Here is a 15,273-nt window from a genome sequence, read left to right on the forward strand (position 1 = left end):
CACCAACACCTACGCTGCATTCTACACCATGATCTATTGATCTAGCTTTCTGTTGTTTTTAGGTGTTTCTTTATTATATTATGTAATTACCAACGTCTTTTTCTGTTTCTTTGTTACAAATCCTCTAGTTTGCTCTTTCTCAAGCTCTGTAATATGAGGTAGCTGGGGTTTTTTCACATGGATTGTATTGCTTAGGGTTCAATCATTTTCGGGTGTTGCAGGGGAGCCTATCAGCTTGGTTAGTTTCGCAACACAATCCATGTTTTCTTCCATTCTGAAAACTTGATAATAAATAAACTTTTTTATCAAAGAAATTTAAATATGCATCGAATGCTGAAATATAAATCACTTTACGATTCATTACTATATATACACCTAGTAGCTTATAAAATAATTAATAATAACTACTCCATTGAATTTTTTCCAAGTATATGACGTCCTATAGTTGCTACTGATAGAAGATTGGTTACACTTCACAGATCATTTCATTTCATTTCATATCAATGAAAATTAGATCTACTATTGCTTTCATTCTCAGAAACTTCCTCGCCGATTCGTGCTTGGAGCTCTTTAACCTGTTCTTTAAGTCGACGAATTTCACCAGCGCTGCCATAGATCGGGTCTCGGATTCTTGCATTTGCTTCATACACCATGCTGTTTATTGCATCTGCTCTTTGAGACTCTGGAAGTTGCTGGTGTTGGCATATGAACAATTCAAGCTTGAAAGAGCCCTTATAGATTTTCTTCATGTATAAAGTAGATTTAAATTCAATCTTTGATTAAGCGGTAGTGTTTATGGAAAGAGTAATTGCATAAGAAAATCCCATATAGAATGAATAAGCTGATCAAATGGTTTTGTGCTTCATTAGTTTTCTTAAATCCAAATGAAAAGTATCTATTTCTTTTTCTATATACCGAGGGGAATATCTTAAGAAAAGAACGTCAATAGATCGTGGACTATATAATAGAAAATAATCAGCCCCTCGCACTCACCATAAAAATAAAAATTCATCTAATGCAGAACAAAGGATGATTCAAATACAATAAGATCCATTTACTCCTTTCAATTAAGCACTCCTTATAGGACTCCTTTCATTTAAGCACTCCTTTCATTTAAACACTCCTTATAGGACACTAAAATTTAAGAAAATATTTACCTACACATCAATCTTGCAACCTTTACCATTCTAGTTATGAAGTCTCAAAAATTTGAAATTGGAGAAAAAAATTCTTAATCGACTCATTCTATCATGTTAATTACTTATAGAAATTAATGATATAATTGTTATTGAACTTCATTGATTTTTTATTGCAAAGTTATATTTTGTTTCATTTTAGTAATTTAATTTTAATTTTATATTAATCCAGTCATTTTTACAAATGAGAAATTGACATGCTATAAAAATAATTAGAGATAAATAATGAAGTTTCAATTACTTATTGGTAAAATGACTAAATTGTTGTCAAAAATAAAATTGAATGTTCAAAATAAAATAAATTAAAATTTTGTGATAAAAAAAATAAATTCAAAATTTAGTGATCATTTATAGACAAATTTAATGAAAATAAATTATATTACCTAAAGTAATTAATTTAAATTAATTATAAATATTTGATTAGAATATTTAAGATAAATTATCCTAGGTGATATAGTATTACTAATTATAGTAACTCAATTTTTTTTGTTAAATGTGTCGTGTGATAAACAGGACAGTAAAAGAAAGTGAGGAAGGGGCAGGAAACGACATAGAAAATTTGGGCAAAGGGTTTGAACAAAGGCAATAAAACATCTCGGCTGTCAACACCAAGATTCATGACCAGAGCAACAGGTTTATTGTCGTCGCAGTCCATTTCATGACCCAATTTTACAGAGAAGGTACAAAAGAAAAAAAAAACAGAAGAAAAGATTTGCTATTAATTTTTGGTGATCATTGTTTAGGGATCCAGCAACTGTGGTTCTGTGAGATTTGAACATATGGCCAAAGCATACAGAGCAACTGAGAAAATGAAGGGTTGCGAATTAGCGGATCATAGTTGAAGAAGAAAAAGAACCACATAAACAGTTTGAAGTCCGAATTTTTTTTTCTGTCTTTTTCGATTTCTTTTTAGTCAATCCTGAATTGCCTTCATATGACTTGTAATTTATTTTACGTTGCGAATAAAAATCTAGATACTAGAACAGTTTGAGGTATTATACCTGTAAGAGTTTGTTGATATTGCTTGCTCCAAAGACTCTATGAACAGTGCTGAAATTGAATGGCCCATTGGGAGGAAAAAAAGGAGCGAAAAGACATTTCTCGGTGCATCGCCGACGAAGGAGTTTGCAGGCATCACAAGGAGGACGAACAACAGCAGCACGAAGGAGAGGAGGAAGAGGAGGTCCAGCATCCGCAGTAGGAGGTGGGAGGGGAGTTGAAGAGCACTGGGAATCAGGTGCTAGTAGAAGACTTGGAGGAGACTGAAGAGGAGATGTTATGCTTGGAAAAGACTCGGAAGATGAAGGTGACGACGGTGAAGAGGGAGGATTAGATTTAGAGTTTGTAGAGGGAAACAAGAATGGATTAAAATCTCGATTGTTCCCCATTTCCAGTGACTGAAATATGTAATGACAATTCAAAAATTAGAATCTAATTAGTACTGAAAATTAATTCGACTGATCCCTAAATTCTTAGCTAGCAGGAATAAAACTAATTTTACAATGGTATGTATTATAGTTATTAATTATTTTATTTATATCGGTTGATTTTTAATAATTCATTTTTCATTTTGGATAGTTGATAATAATAAATAAATTAATTAATATAAATATAATATTTAAATAAATAATATTAGACTGAATGTAGCTCAGAAATATTTTTTGTTAGCTTATTTATTTTCATATGTAAAAAGTATTATAAAATTTTATTTGAGTTTGGGCTTAAATTGGCAGTATTTTAAGAACAGATTTTCTAAATAAAAAATCATATTAAACTCAACAGCATATAAATAAAATATTATATAAATTTTTTTATAATTTAATTAAAATTTTAAATATAAGACTATTAAAATTTTTAAAATAGTTTATCATTTGTAAAAATTTTATCCGTAAATTTTAAATTAATTTTAGATATAATAATTATAAATTATGTAAATAATTAATAGTATAAAAACATTAATAAAAGAACATAATAATAAAAAAATATTAATATTAATTATTGAAAACAATAGAATCTAATAATGTAATTTAACATAACCAAAGATAATAAAATAATTAACCCTTGAATTAATATATATATTCTTCTTTCCACATCATTGTCCACTGGCAGGAGTCAAAAAATGTTTCTGCATCATTTCGACAAGAAGGAAGCAGGATATATTAAATTAAAAAGGAAAATGTTAACGCCTCACTCTCAATTATTTCGCTTAAATTTTCCTTGAAATGTGTAGCAGGAAGTGGACCCCTTCCCCCTCTCCTTCCCTGTCTCTTCTTATTTGTCTCGTGTTTCTGAAATTTAAACTTGAAAATTCTACTCCCTCTCTTCTATTTAAATATAATTTTTTGTCATCCGTTTTAGAATATAATTTATTTTTTAATTATTAGTCCAATAACTAATTATTAAAAATGTACTTTATTAATTGACACAATATTAGCATAAAATGTATAATGAAATGTGACTTACTTTACAAATATAAAATTTTAATGAAGACATTTTTAAAAAGTAATATAAATTAATGGCACTAATTTAAAAGTTTTTAAATTTTTTATCTGTATGTAAATTAAAAATAGAATATCAAAATAAGATAAATAATATATAATATTTTTATGGGATTCTCAAAAATAAAAATATATTATTCGATATTGAATTAAAACAACTCACATATTAGTAAATAGAAGAGTGCTGTACATTTTTTTTTTATTACTTTTTTTTATTTTTTTTCTATAAATAAATATATCTCATATTTTATAACTAATATAACTATAAAGATAAATAATAATAACATTTTTGTAATATCTTTAGAATACTGGTTTTTTACTTTATTTCACCATCCTAATTTAATATTAACTTCATATTATTGTTAATGAAAACCTATGTAAATATTACATCTTTGATATTGCATTTTTTTCTTTTGGAAATCAGATGATAAATATCATTACTAAAGAGAGGATAGTACATGTTCTTGCAATACAAAGCAAAATCCTAGGCACTCTTACATTTTTAAGGAGCCAATTAATTATTTGTTTGTCTCTCTATGAATGTACTTAAATAAAAGAATACATATGTAAAAAATAAAAATAAAAGAAGAAATTCATGGTCACTTGAATTTCCAAGGAACACTGCACAATGGCTATTGAGTCAAGTTCCACGATGGTAAATCCGGTTACTGTTGATGTATATGCACCATTTCACCTCTGTTGTTTCCAACTTTTGCCTCCTTTCTTTTTTCTCTTTTCCTCTTTTTTTTTTTTTTTGGTCAAAAGGGAATCAAGATTAGTAGAAGTGTCAAGGTTCATGGATCGGTCTTAGAATCGGATTAACCTATTCAGGTGATATGATTAAAGTCAATATAAATAAATTTATTTAGCAATCGTGTCAATTTATCTCAATCCTAACACGACACAAATTTTTTACAGATTATACAAACACGACATACATAATACGTTTATTTAAATGGATCTAAATCTGATATGACCTATTTCACCTGTTATATAAATAGTATAAAATTTAATATATTTAATAAATAAAAAAATATATTTCTTTAAATCAACATAAACAATATTAAATCATAAATAAAATTTTTAGCTACTAAAAGAAACATTTTTAAAATTCATATAAATAGTATCAAACTATTTTGTTAGAGTTTTGTTTTATTTTGTGAGAGAGGTGGCACAACAGTAAAATGTTAGGATCGTCATACTAATTAGGTATTATTTTTTATATTTTACTTTTTAGCCATTTTATTTTTATTTCCTTTCATTTTTATATATTATTATTTTATCTTTTATCTTTTAAAATTTATAAATTGTAAATGGATTGAGTCGGGCTGACACGACTCAACACAACACAGAAAATTAAATGGGTACAACGGGCTCGCGAGTCAACCCGTTACACGACTCATTTCAAGCCCGTGTCATAAACAAGTCAATTCGTTTACTGACCCAAACCTGCTAAGGCTCAACCCTAACCCGTATTTTTTCGTGATTGATGAATCGAGTTCGTGTGTCATGATCCATTTTTACATCCCTAAAGATTAGATTACCGAAGGCCAATAGTCCCTACCAGTACAAAGAAATATAGAGAAAAAGTCTAGAAACAACAACAACAATAACAATAGAAGGACCAAAGACCCTTACCCCTGTAGGGTAGATAACAATAAGAAGTGTCTTAGAACAACTGGGCATACAACCAAAAATTACATCAGCCATGAGGCTTATAAATTTTAAGAATAATAAGAGACTCCTGAGATGTAAACTTTATTGTGCCAGAGCCTTTCGCCGATGATGTTGCAACCACCATTGCTCCAGTCCGGGTCTAAAATAGTAGACCTGTGAAAAAGATCATAGCTATTAAACTTGGCCCAGCCCGGCTGGTTAAACTATAAACCCGAGCATGTTCTGGTTCGTCAACTTTAAAACCTATTTTTACATCAACCTGTCTTAAAATTGATGACCCAGCCCAGCCTGGTCGATTGAACTGTGAACTAGAGCATGTTCCAATTCAGTCAGTTTTAAAATCTATTTTTACATCAACTCGCTTTAAAACTGATGACTCGGCTGGGTCAATCGGTGACCCGATCACGAGTCACACAGGTTAAATGGGTCAACTCTAATAAAAATATTTAAATATTGCAAGCTAGGATTCAAATTTTTTACCGTCAAATTAAAATAAAAGGAACATAACCAATAAGTCAAATTAACATTATTGATATTTTATTACAAAATTTATCTTTTTTATATTCATTTTTCTACGTAATTAATTTTTCAATTATAAAATAATTAATATTTATCAAATAATATTTTAAAAAATTCTTATATTAACTTGTTATCTATAAGATTTTAATTTTAAGTAATAGATTATTTGATTTTAGTATTTATGTAATTGTATTAATTTATCAATTATAATAATTTAATCTTCTTAAGAGAGATAATTTTAGATTTAAAAAGTTAATTAGATTCTTAAAATATGCTACGTTGAATGTATTAGATTTTATCATAATGTTAATAAAATCGATTAAATTTAGTGCAATTTAATATATTTATAATTTGTATCATAAAAGCTATTAATTCTATACATTTTATAAAATATTTAATATATATATATAAAAAGTATTGGTTCGATCTTGACCTCGGTTAAATTTTTAATCCTTGACCCTCTAATCTGACTGTGTCGAAATCCGAGCCGGATTTAAAAACATTATAAAAGATAGTTTTGTATGGATGAAATGTCACATCTCAATCTCAAAATCATAGCCAACTTAACTAAACTACCGCAAACCTTTCGTATTTTACATAACCATCATCTATGGTGACAAATATATACATGAAAACGCCAAAATAACTTAGTTTACATATATTCACATAATCCTAACTCCAAATTATATTAAATAAATATAAACTATTAAGATAATATTAGCACGACCTTCAAATCTACACATGTAAGGGAGTTAGATTAGACGTTTTCAAATTATCTTACTCCTGCTAACTAAAAGTTTAAAATTTAAAAACATGAGTATGGAAATACTCAGTAAGTAGACTTAACATTAACAAAAAGAACAATTATACTATTAACTAATAAATCTTTCCTTATGTTCTTGCAATATACATTTTTATAATAATTGGAATAAATAAGAATTTAAGAATTTATTTCTTAAATTATTTCATAGCATAAAAATATTCATATTTAATAAGGTACACACTCAAGATATTAACAATATACATCATCTTGGGTTAATCCATTTTATATGTTAATCTACCAAGAAGTCCTATCATAACATAGGCAATAATCCATCGAGTATGTTGCTCAGTCTTGCTTTCATGTCATACATGCATGTAGAACTACCCCAAAAAGATAACGACGAGGTGCAGACCCTAAAGGCATCATGTGCATCCCAACGTTTTCTTAAAAGCAGTATATGATATATCAGATTTCTACACCACATCATCGTTAATTCATTATCAACAACAAAAGTGTGCACCTTAAAAATAACATTTCGCATACTTGCTACTTAAACATTTCAATAAGAAATATTTACTCTTAATAATTAGAAAATCCATATTCAAAATGTGCATCTATTTCTATAACTTACATAAAATTGCAAAAAAAACTTTTGACAACTTTCAGTCCTTCAATTTCATAATCATAAATCAAGATATTTTTATAAGCATTTGCATTTGAACAAAAAAAATTTTATATATTATTTTAAATTAAAATATTAATAAGAAATCTGCTTACCTCAATGACGAAAGTCACATAACAAGTAAAAAGATATGTACAACCCCTAGCACTCAAGTTCCTCATCTTGAACCTTCGGCTTTACGAGACTCACTTTGATTAACTCCTAAATTATCATTAAATTCTCAATTAATAAACGAACTTAGGTGAAATGAGAAAATGATGATGCTATGCATTTTATGCACATGAGTACACATATAAATATATTTTAATAAATTTACTGGTAAGAGAATTATAAGAATCTTCGAGCAGTCCAAAAACTTAACTTATTTACTCTATTAAACAATTACAGTTTGGCCTGAAATTTTACCAACAAATTTTATACAAAAAAAATAAGAGTAAAATAGCAAGTATAAAAGCCTCAAACAAGACCAAATATGCTGTTGTCATGCAGCAGGTTTAACTTGAATAGCAGACACAAATTAGTCCATAGGTCAGGTTTTATACATCATAAAATTACGCTATTTTATACATATATAGTAGACATATAAGCTATAACATATCCGAAATCCAGCTCAAAAAGGAGGTATCTAACCCCTTCAAAAGAAATAATCTTAAACAGATGTAAATCAGCTTATTTGTACCAAACTTGCCTCTATCATTCTTTTAAGTGATTTTATAGTTTTATTCTTATTGTCATAGTAAAAGAAAGATAAAACAACATAAATTTTACAGCCTAAAACACATTTATGTAAGAGAGAAATCATGTAATAGACTAATAAAAATTAAAGATTAAAACTTACCTTTAAATGCTATTTACTAGATTTTCAACTTGATTATGCAAAACTTCTCTTCCTTCCATCTTCTCCAGTCTTTCACTTTAAAAACCCTATTGATTAAAACTATTTATAGATTAAATCACTTAATTGAGGTTAGTTTTTTTTTTTTTGAAGGATAATTATCAAGATTCGTGGCTGTAGTGTTTAGTAATTGATGTTGGTGAGAATTTTGTTGTTGAGTTGCAAGGTTTCTTCTTCTTCTCCTAAGAGAGTTCTTCCCGTAGTGTATATGGTGAAGCTAGAATTCTATATATAAAGATGGTATATTATCAACCCCAACGTTCATTTCTTTATTTTATCTGAATTAGTATCTTAAGTTATTTACTAAATGATTAAAATATTTTATTTTAGTTCAGTTTAGTCCAAATTATTAGATTAATCTTATATACAAATGTTTTATGCCCATATATGTCTCATGCTAAAATATATGTTACGAATGCAAGTCTTACATGAGACCATCATGCAATCACACATAGCAAAAGAATAGATCTATTGAAGCTCAATGGAAAAAGAAAGAAATGAACCCGCCATTAACGATGAACATCCTTTTCCGGCAGACATTTATTCCTTTATCCCAAGTGATTAGAGTGTAGATGATGCCATGAGTAACCTTAATAGCACTTGATTGCCTCTTTTATTGCCTTCTAACAAGTTTTCTCCCTTTCTCTCTGTCAATCACCACTAATGAATGGTGTCTCATAGAACTTTGATTGACAAGAGATCCAAAATTAACCGACACAAAAATAGTTAGACAACTAACGACCATTAGAACTATAAAGAAAAAAAATTTAGACCCAAGAGGATTGGACAATAAAAATACACATACAAACAACAGATCTAGACTAAATAATATATACAAAAACAAAGGATAACAAAGAATAAAACAAGGGGTTAGCCACTAGTAGCCGGAGCCACCGATGGCAAACCCACCACCAAACCCTAATAGAAAGGATCTTATATGTATAGAGACGTTAGAGCGTTATGGATAGAGAGAAGATAGGGAGTTGCTATCCACAAATGGCGCATCGCAATTCACTTTTAATCTCCCTTGCAGTGGCAGCAACCACTTCCTATCTTTGTCTACCTTCGAATTAGGTTGCTCCTTATTTCTGATAAGATCAACACTACCCATACTTTATAAATTCACTCCATGCATGTTTGGCATTTGTGGAGCTACTCATTCTTTTCTTTTTTAAGTATTGCATAAATTTCTTTCTCTCCATACATCCTAGTAAATCAGGATTGGTGTAGTAATAATAGAAATTTTTTTCTCATCCAATCAGTTAAGATCACACTTACACTTCTCTTTCTAGGAATAATTATAATGCTAGTGTATTAATTTTTTAAATTTTCTATTTCATATGAGATATTTTTTTATTTTAACTAAGTTTCTGAATCTACTAATTTATATATATTATGATGTTTCTTGTTGATTTTATAAAAGAATCAGATTATATATGTATTGTCCTTTTTATTCCTTTGTTCTTAATAATAATCCTAAAATAACCTTTTTATTATGCAACCTCCAATCATGGGATTTCTTGTGAATAAATAAATAAATTTTTAAAAATTAAGTAGTTTTGACATTATGAAATCAAATCCAATGTGAGTCACATTTAAGCCTAACTAAATCGTTTAGCCGTACATGACCGTTATTATTATTATTATTATTTCAATTATAAAATTAAATCGATAAAGTATAATTTAATAAAAATTTTAAAATTTTAGAATTTAATATTAATTGATAATATTTCTTAAAAAAAGTAAACTAAATAATTTTAAATGTCTAATTTTTATACAATTTTAAAATCTTAATAATGAATAATATAAAAATATTTTAAAAATACTTATTAATTAATTCTAGTATTATATGAATTAATACTATCAATATAATTGATGTTACTATTTCTTGGATTAAAAATTTATATATAAAAAATTAATTTATCACTGAATACAATATTAAAAATAATTTTAGATATTATTTTTTAAAATTAGAATTATTATCCAATTAGAAAACTAATTATTAGCTAACATAATATTAAAATATAATTAATATATTATTTCTTATAATAGAATTAGTATCATTATCTAATTAGAAAACTATCTATTAATTAATATTATATTTTAATATAATTAATATTCAATTTTAGGATTAGAATCGGTATTTAATTAAAAATATAATTTATTAATTAATAAATTAATAGAAAAAAACTAAAAACTCACACATCAGCTTGAATTCTATGTGTCAAAAATAAATGCACATATCAAAATAAAAATTTTATGCATCAAAAATTAAGAACACGTATCAAAAAAAATTTAAGTCTTAGAAATTAATATATATATAAATTATATGCATTTCCTACTTGCCTAATTAATTAGTTTTTCACCTATAATCATTTATTTATTATTATTTTTAATTTGTTCCATTTTTCTAGGCCCATTTACTTGTTATATTTTTTACATTAATTTGCTTTGTCAATTATTTTAATTTGATATCGCCTCTTTTTTATATTAACTCAAGTTTATCATAAAAGTACTATGTAGTTTTGTATTTTGGCACTAAGAAATACAAAATCTTTTTATCGTTAAAATAATACATTATTTTCTTCACACTTTTAAATTTTGTAAAACTTGTATGTATTTCATTGTTATCTAATTCTTTTTCGGGATAATTACAAATCTAATATCTTAATTTTTTTTATTTTAGTATTTGAATTAATTTTTTGTTCAATCAAATGTCTGAACTTACTAAATTTATATATATAATGATGTATCTTACAGATTTTACAGGTTAAAATAATAATTTTATTTATTTTACATATGAAAACCTAAACTTTCTTATTCATCCTTACTTACAATTTTCTCTAATTTTTTTCTTTTGCTAATTTTTTTAATTTTTTCTATTTTCTATCAAATCTTCTTTTAGCATTAAAGAAAATGTTAGATTAAATTTTTTTATTTTTATTCATTTTTAGAAAAAAAAACTTACTCATCATCTTTTGATTTTTAAATATTATTTTTTTAGAATATTTAATATCTTCATCTTTCTTTCTTTTTTTTTATTTTGAGATGAAAGAATATATTTTATTTTTATCTTTTTAAGGTGAATGTACGAAAATAACAAAAATAAGTAAATGATATTTAATTGTTTTTAAATTTTATTTGAATGAATAAAAAGGACAAAATAATTTTATTTTTTCTTTTAATCTTTTGAAAAATAAATGAAATAAGAAAAGGGTTCAAAATGGATAATAATAAGTAAAATAAAAGAATTATGATATTATTTTCAAGAAAAGTATTTAAGTCAATTTATTATTCAAAATAAGTAAAAAATATATTTTTTAATCTGTAAAACCGGGTAGAGATATTATATTGAATATTTTTAGCAGGTTCAAATACTTAATTAATTAAATTAATAGTTTAGATACAAAAATAGAAAAAATTAAAAAATTAAAATACTAAATTTATAATTTTTCTTTCTTTTTGACAATATTATTTATACATTTTTTTCTTCCATATCAACTTAAGAATTTTTATGTCTTTTAATAATTAATATTTTTTTTTCCCACTCATCCAAACAAATTTAACATATTTCCCCTCCCTTTCCTTTACCAAATAAGAAAGGATAAAACTTTTCTCCTTCTTTCCTTCAACTTTTTTCTCAACCCTTTAAAATATCTTCTCCTTCCTTCCCTCCTTCATTACCATGCAAAGTATAGATCAAGAAAAATGTATTGTCTTTCAATTGTCTCATGGATAGAGAATTATTAGCAAAACCTGAACATGTGTAAGAAAAAGTTACCTCAATAGAAAACACACATTAAGAAGGAAAAAGAAAAATTAATGGAAACACAAAAATTGTGCAAAGCAAACATAAGATGAAACCTCCCTAGATTTTTAACACCGCAAATTTCTCTTCCCTCCCTAAATTAGTGATGGATAGCAACGACCATTCCATCAACAAAATGAGCCCTAGTTTCTTCAAGTTAGCCATTGATGGGAAGATTAGCGACAGACGAACTTTCCATGTCTGTCACTAAAAAGCAATGTAAACTATCCATGTCCGTCACTAAAAAGCAATGTAAAGTATCTATTCGTAAATTATTATGCTGTAATAGAAAAATTAAATGCTTGGAAAAGATTTTATTTTGATTCTGGATTCTAATAAACAGCCATCATTGCCATGATCAAATGCCAATATCACTCATAATGGTGCTGGTGGATTCGAAGGGCCAATGTTAATGTGTCTAAGCTTTAGGTTTGTGGGTACTTGAACTTTCACTCTTCTAGTTTTGGTATTGGCCTAATTGCCAAAAAAAAGAAATTTATGAATTTTGGAGTCATTGTCAAACCTATCATATTTTCAGAATTTTTATTTTTAGTGAGCAACTAAAACATTGTTTTCTAGATTAGCATCCGGTCAAAGTATAATCAGATTTATGGCAAAAATTGCTGATATAAATTTATTCTTTTTCTTGCTAGCTCGATTTTCATTTGCTCAATCAGCATTAGAAAAATACAATCACATTTTGGACCCTATTCCCTAAATTTTCTTCTTAACTTGCTCACTATCCTCTTAACTCTCAATAACATTAGCCATTCACACATTGTCTATACTCAACGCAAACACAAACACAAACCTTCCCTCACCCTTACAGAATATTATCATCACCAACCACCGACAGAATTTCCTCACAGATTAAACAATCCCTACCCCTGAAATCTTAATCTCTAAATTTCTCTCATTCTGCCAAACTTTTCTAATGGTGTTCAAAGAACCAACAAAATAAAATTATTGAAGCTCTGGCACTGTAAATCTCTTTGGGATAAATGCTCCATGAGTATCACATCTTTAAACTTAATATTCAATTGATATCAATACTTTTTTTTTCTTTTTAGTACAAGTATTTCTATTTTCTATTTCAATTTAGGATACTTAACACTTTTTTGGTCTATTTTTGCTGATGTGGACAATGAAAATAAAAATTCTTAATTGACTCACCATATTAGCAATGTCAACTCACTAATAACTTATCCTACTAAGCACGGATGACCTATCTTTTTAAATTTTTTCCAAACTACACATTTAAAGGTAGGCCCCATGTGCTTAGTAGGATAAGTTATTAATGCATTAATTTACTAATGTGACGAATCAATTAACAATATTTTATTTTTAATAGTCACATCAGTAAAAATAGACTGAAAAATTATTAGGTACCCTAAATTGAAATAGAAAAATAGAAGTATTAGTATCAAAAAAAATTAGAATATAATACCGGTACCAAATAGATATTAAGTCCAAAAATTTGGTGCTAATAAAATAATTTACTCAAATTTCTTCATCTTCTTTTTTACCCTCGTTTGCATCTCCAATTCTTAGAATGATAGTTATAATTGAGAAAATTCTCTACTCTTTAATGGCAGTAAACAATGTTGCTTTCATATTTCAATCGAACACATACTGCTTACATGAATTGAGATAGATTTTGGTTTAAATTTTGTAACTGATAATGATGGTTAGTTCTTAAATAAGGATTTTGACAGTGTTTTTTTTTTTTTTGGTCACCTTTTTCTTTGCTCCTCATTGCTCTGCTGCTTATTTTAGTATTTAAAATGTAAAAAGATACGATGACAACAAATAAAGTTGAGTCAGTAAAAGAAATATTTATTTAGCACTAGTGTCATGTCAGCAATTCTTGTTGGGAATTTAGGTTTAATTTGACTAGATGTTATGTTAGAAAACAATGTCTTAGTATTTTATTAAAATTTAAAATGCTAAATAATGTGATAGATTTGAAAATAAGTAAGAAATTCAGATTTTCTTTTAACAATTAAGCCTTTTGTATTTCTGCATATACAGCTTTTTAATAAGAATAAGATAGTTTTGCTATTTCTCTCTAAGTGAGTTTTTTCTTGCCCTGTGCAAGTTTTTCTTCATTTTTCTTTTTATCGTATGAAGTCACTGAAACTATGCAAAGTGTTCGTCTTTCAAATGATGAAGAAGTGGGTCCGGACTGGAACAATGAGGGGGAAGAGACTGATACAGGAGGGCTTCCTTTTGGGTGGTGTTTGTGGGGCAGATTTATTGGCAATAGATAGATTAACGTAAAGCCATGCAAACAACTCTAGCTGATGTTTGACATCTAGCTGTAATGTTTATTTATGTATGTTTATATAATGCAGTGATTGTAATTAATGTTATATATATATTTAATATTTATATAATATCGTTATAATGTTCATCACTTATAGTTGTAAGTTTATTATATGTATGTTTAATATTCATGTAATATTATTATAATATTCATTATCTGTAATTATAATGTACGTTATGTGCGATAGGTCCAAATTATATATAGTTATTTAGAATATTTTAGAGTTTTAATCATATTATTTTTATGTGTAATATGGTAAAAATATATGTTTATACTTCACTTAAACTTAATTGTCTATTTTCAGATAATATTAATCAAAAAGAAAAATATGGAGCAAAATACTAAAAAAAGAGCATAATAGAACATGTTTGTCTTAAGACCTAAGACCAAGATGCATGAACCGGATATTTTAATGGATTAGTCAAAAATTACTATTCACATGGGAGAAATTTAGTCTTTTTATTATTTAAAAATTTATATCAGTTATTTATTTATGAGATAATATTTTGTGGATATAAAATATTTATATTCTTACTTGTTAGATAAATTTATATTGAGTATACTTATCTTTATTTAGATTTATCTTAAAATGGAGAATTTTTCTCTATATATATATCGACAGATCTAGATCTAAAAAAAAGGAGAAGGATATATTTCTCCTATCTGCTCTATGCTGCATCTATCCATCATTCTTGTTTTTATAATTATATCTACATCTTTTTTCATAAGCACTTTAGTTGTTATAGAATATTATTTATTTATTATTAATTTCAACTCAAAGCTGAATTTTATAAACGAGGTCGCTCACGAGCCTGCTTGTCGAGCTTATAAATGAGCATGTTCACAAACTTTATAAACGAGCCAAATTGCGAACATATTCACGAGCTTTACAAACGAATCGAGTTCGAG

The 15,273-nt window shown here is 27.0% G+C and overlaps 1 protein-coding gene and 1 long non-coding RNA gene across 3 annotated transcripts; both read right to left on the reverse strand.

Annotated features, from left to right (window-relative positions):
* Positions 1-383: 383 nt before the first annotated feature.
* LOC8276720 (LOB domain-containing protein 1) lies at positions 384-2,705 on the reverse strand. 2 transcript variants are annotated; one of them, XM_048376191.1, is made up of 2 exons: positions 2,198-2,705; positions 384-743 (listed from the first exon to the last, which is right to left on the reverse strand). In XM_048376191.1, exons 1-2 carry the CDS (start codon positions 2,582-2,584, stop codon positions 501-503), a joined length of 630 nt encoding a protein of 209 aa, XP_048232148.1. In that variant the 5' UTR covers positions 2,585-2,705; the 3' UTR covers positions 384-500. The 2 variants fall into 2 exon arrangements, with proteins under 2 accessions (XP_048232148.1, XP_025014967.2); XM_025159199.2 differs by having other exon boundaries at positions 384-692; positions 2,198-2,702.
* A 4,224-nt stretch (positions 2,706-6,929) lies between these two features.
* On the reverse strand, positions 6,930-9,577 carry LOC112536452. Its single transcript, XR_007216464.1, has 3 exons — positions 8,734-9,577; positions 7,431-7,536; positions 6,930-7,096 (listed from the first exon to the last, which is right to left on the reverse strand). It is a non-coding gene; the product is annotated as an uncharacterized LOC112536452 (long non-coding RNA).
* Between the last annotated feature and the right edge of the window lie 5,696 nt (positions 9,578-15,273).

Source organism: Ricinus communis, chromosome 6 (genome assembly GCF_019578655.1).
Source record: "Ricinus communis isolate WT05 ecotype wild-type chromosome 6, ASM1957865v1, whole genome shotgun sequence".
NCBI lineage: Eukaryota > Viridiplantae > Streptophyta > Magnoliopsida > Malpighiales > Euphorbiaceae > Ricinus > Ricinus communis.

Excerpts from the sequence above, each read along its gene's own strand:
- LOC8276720 (XM_048376191.1), bottom strand. The coding sequence starts at position 2,584 with ATGGGGAACAATCGAGATTTTAATCCATTCTTGTTTCCCTCTACAAAC. Across the intron at positions 744-2,197 it reads ATATCAACAAACTCTTACAG|AAAATCTATAAGGGCTCTTT; the intron begins GTATAATACCTC and ends TTATACATGAAG.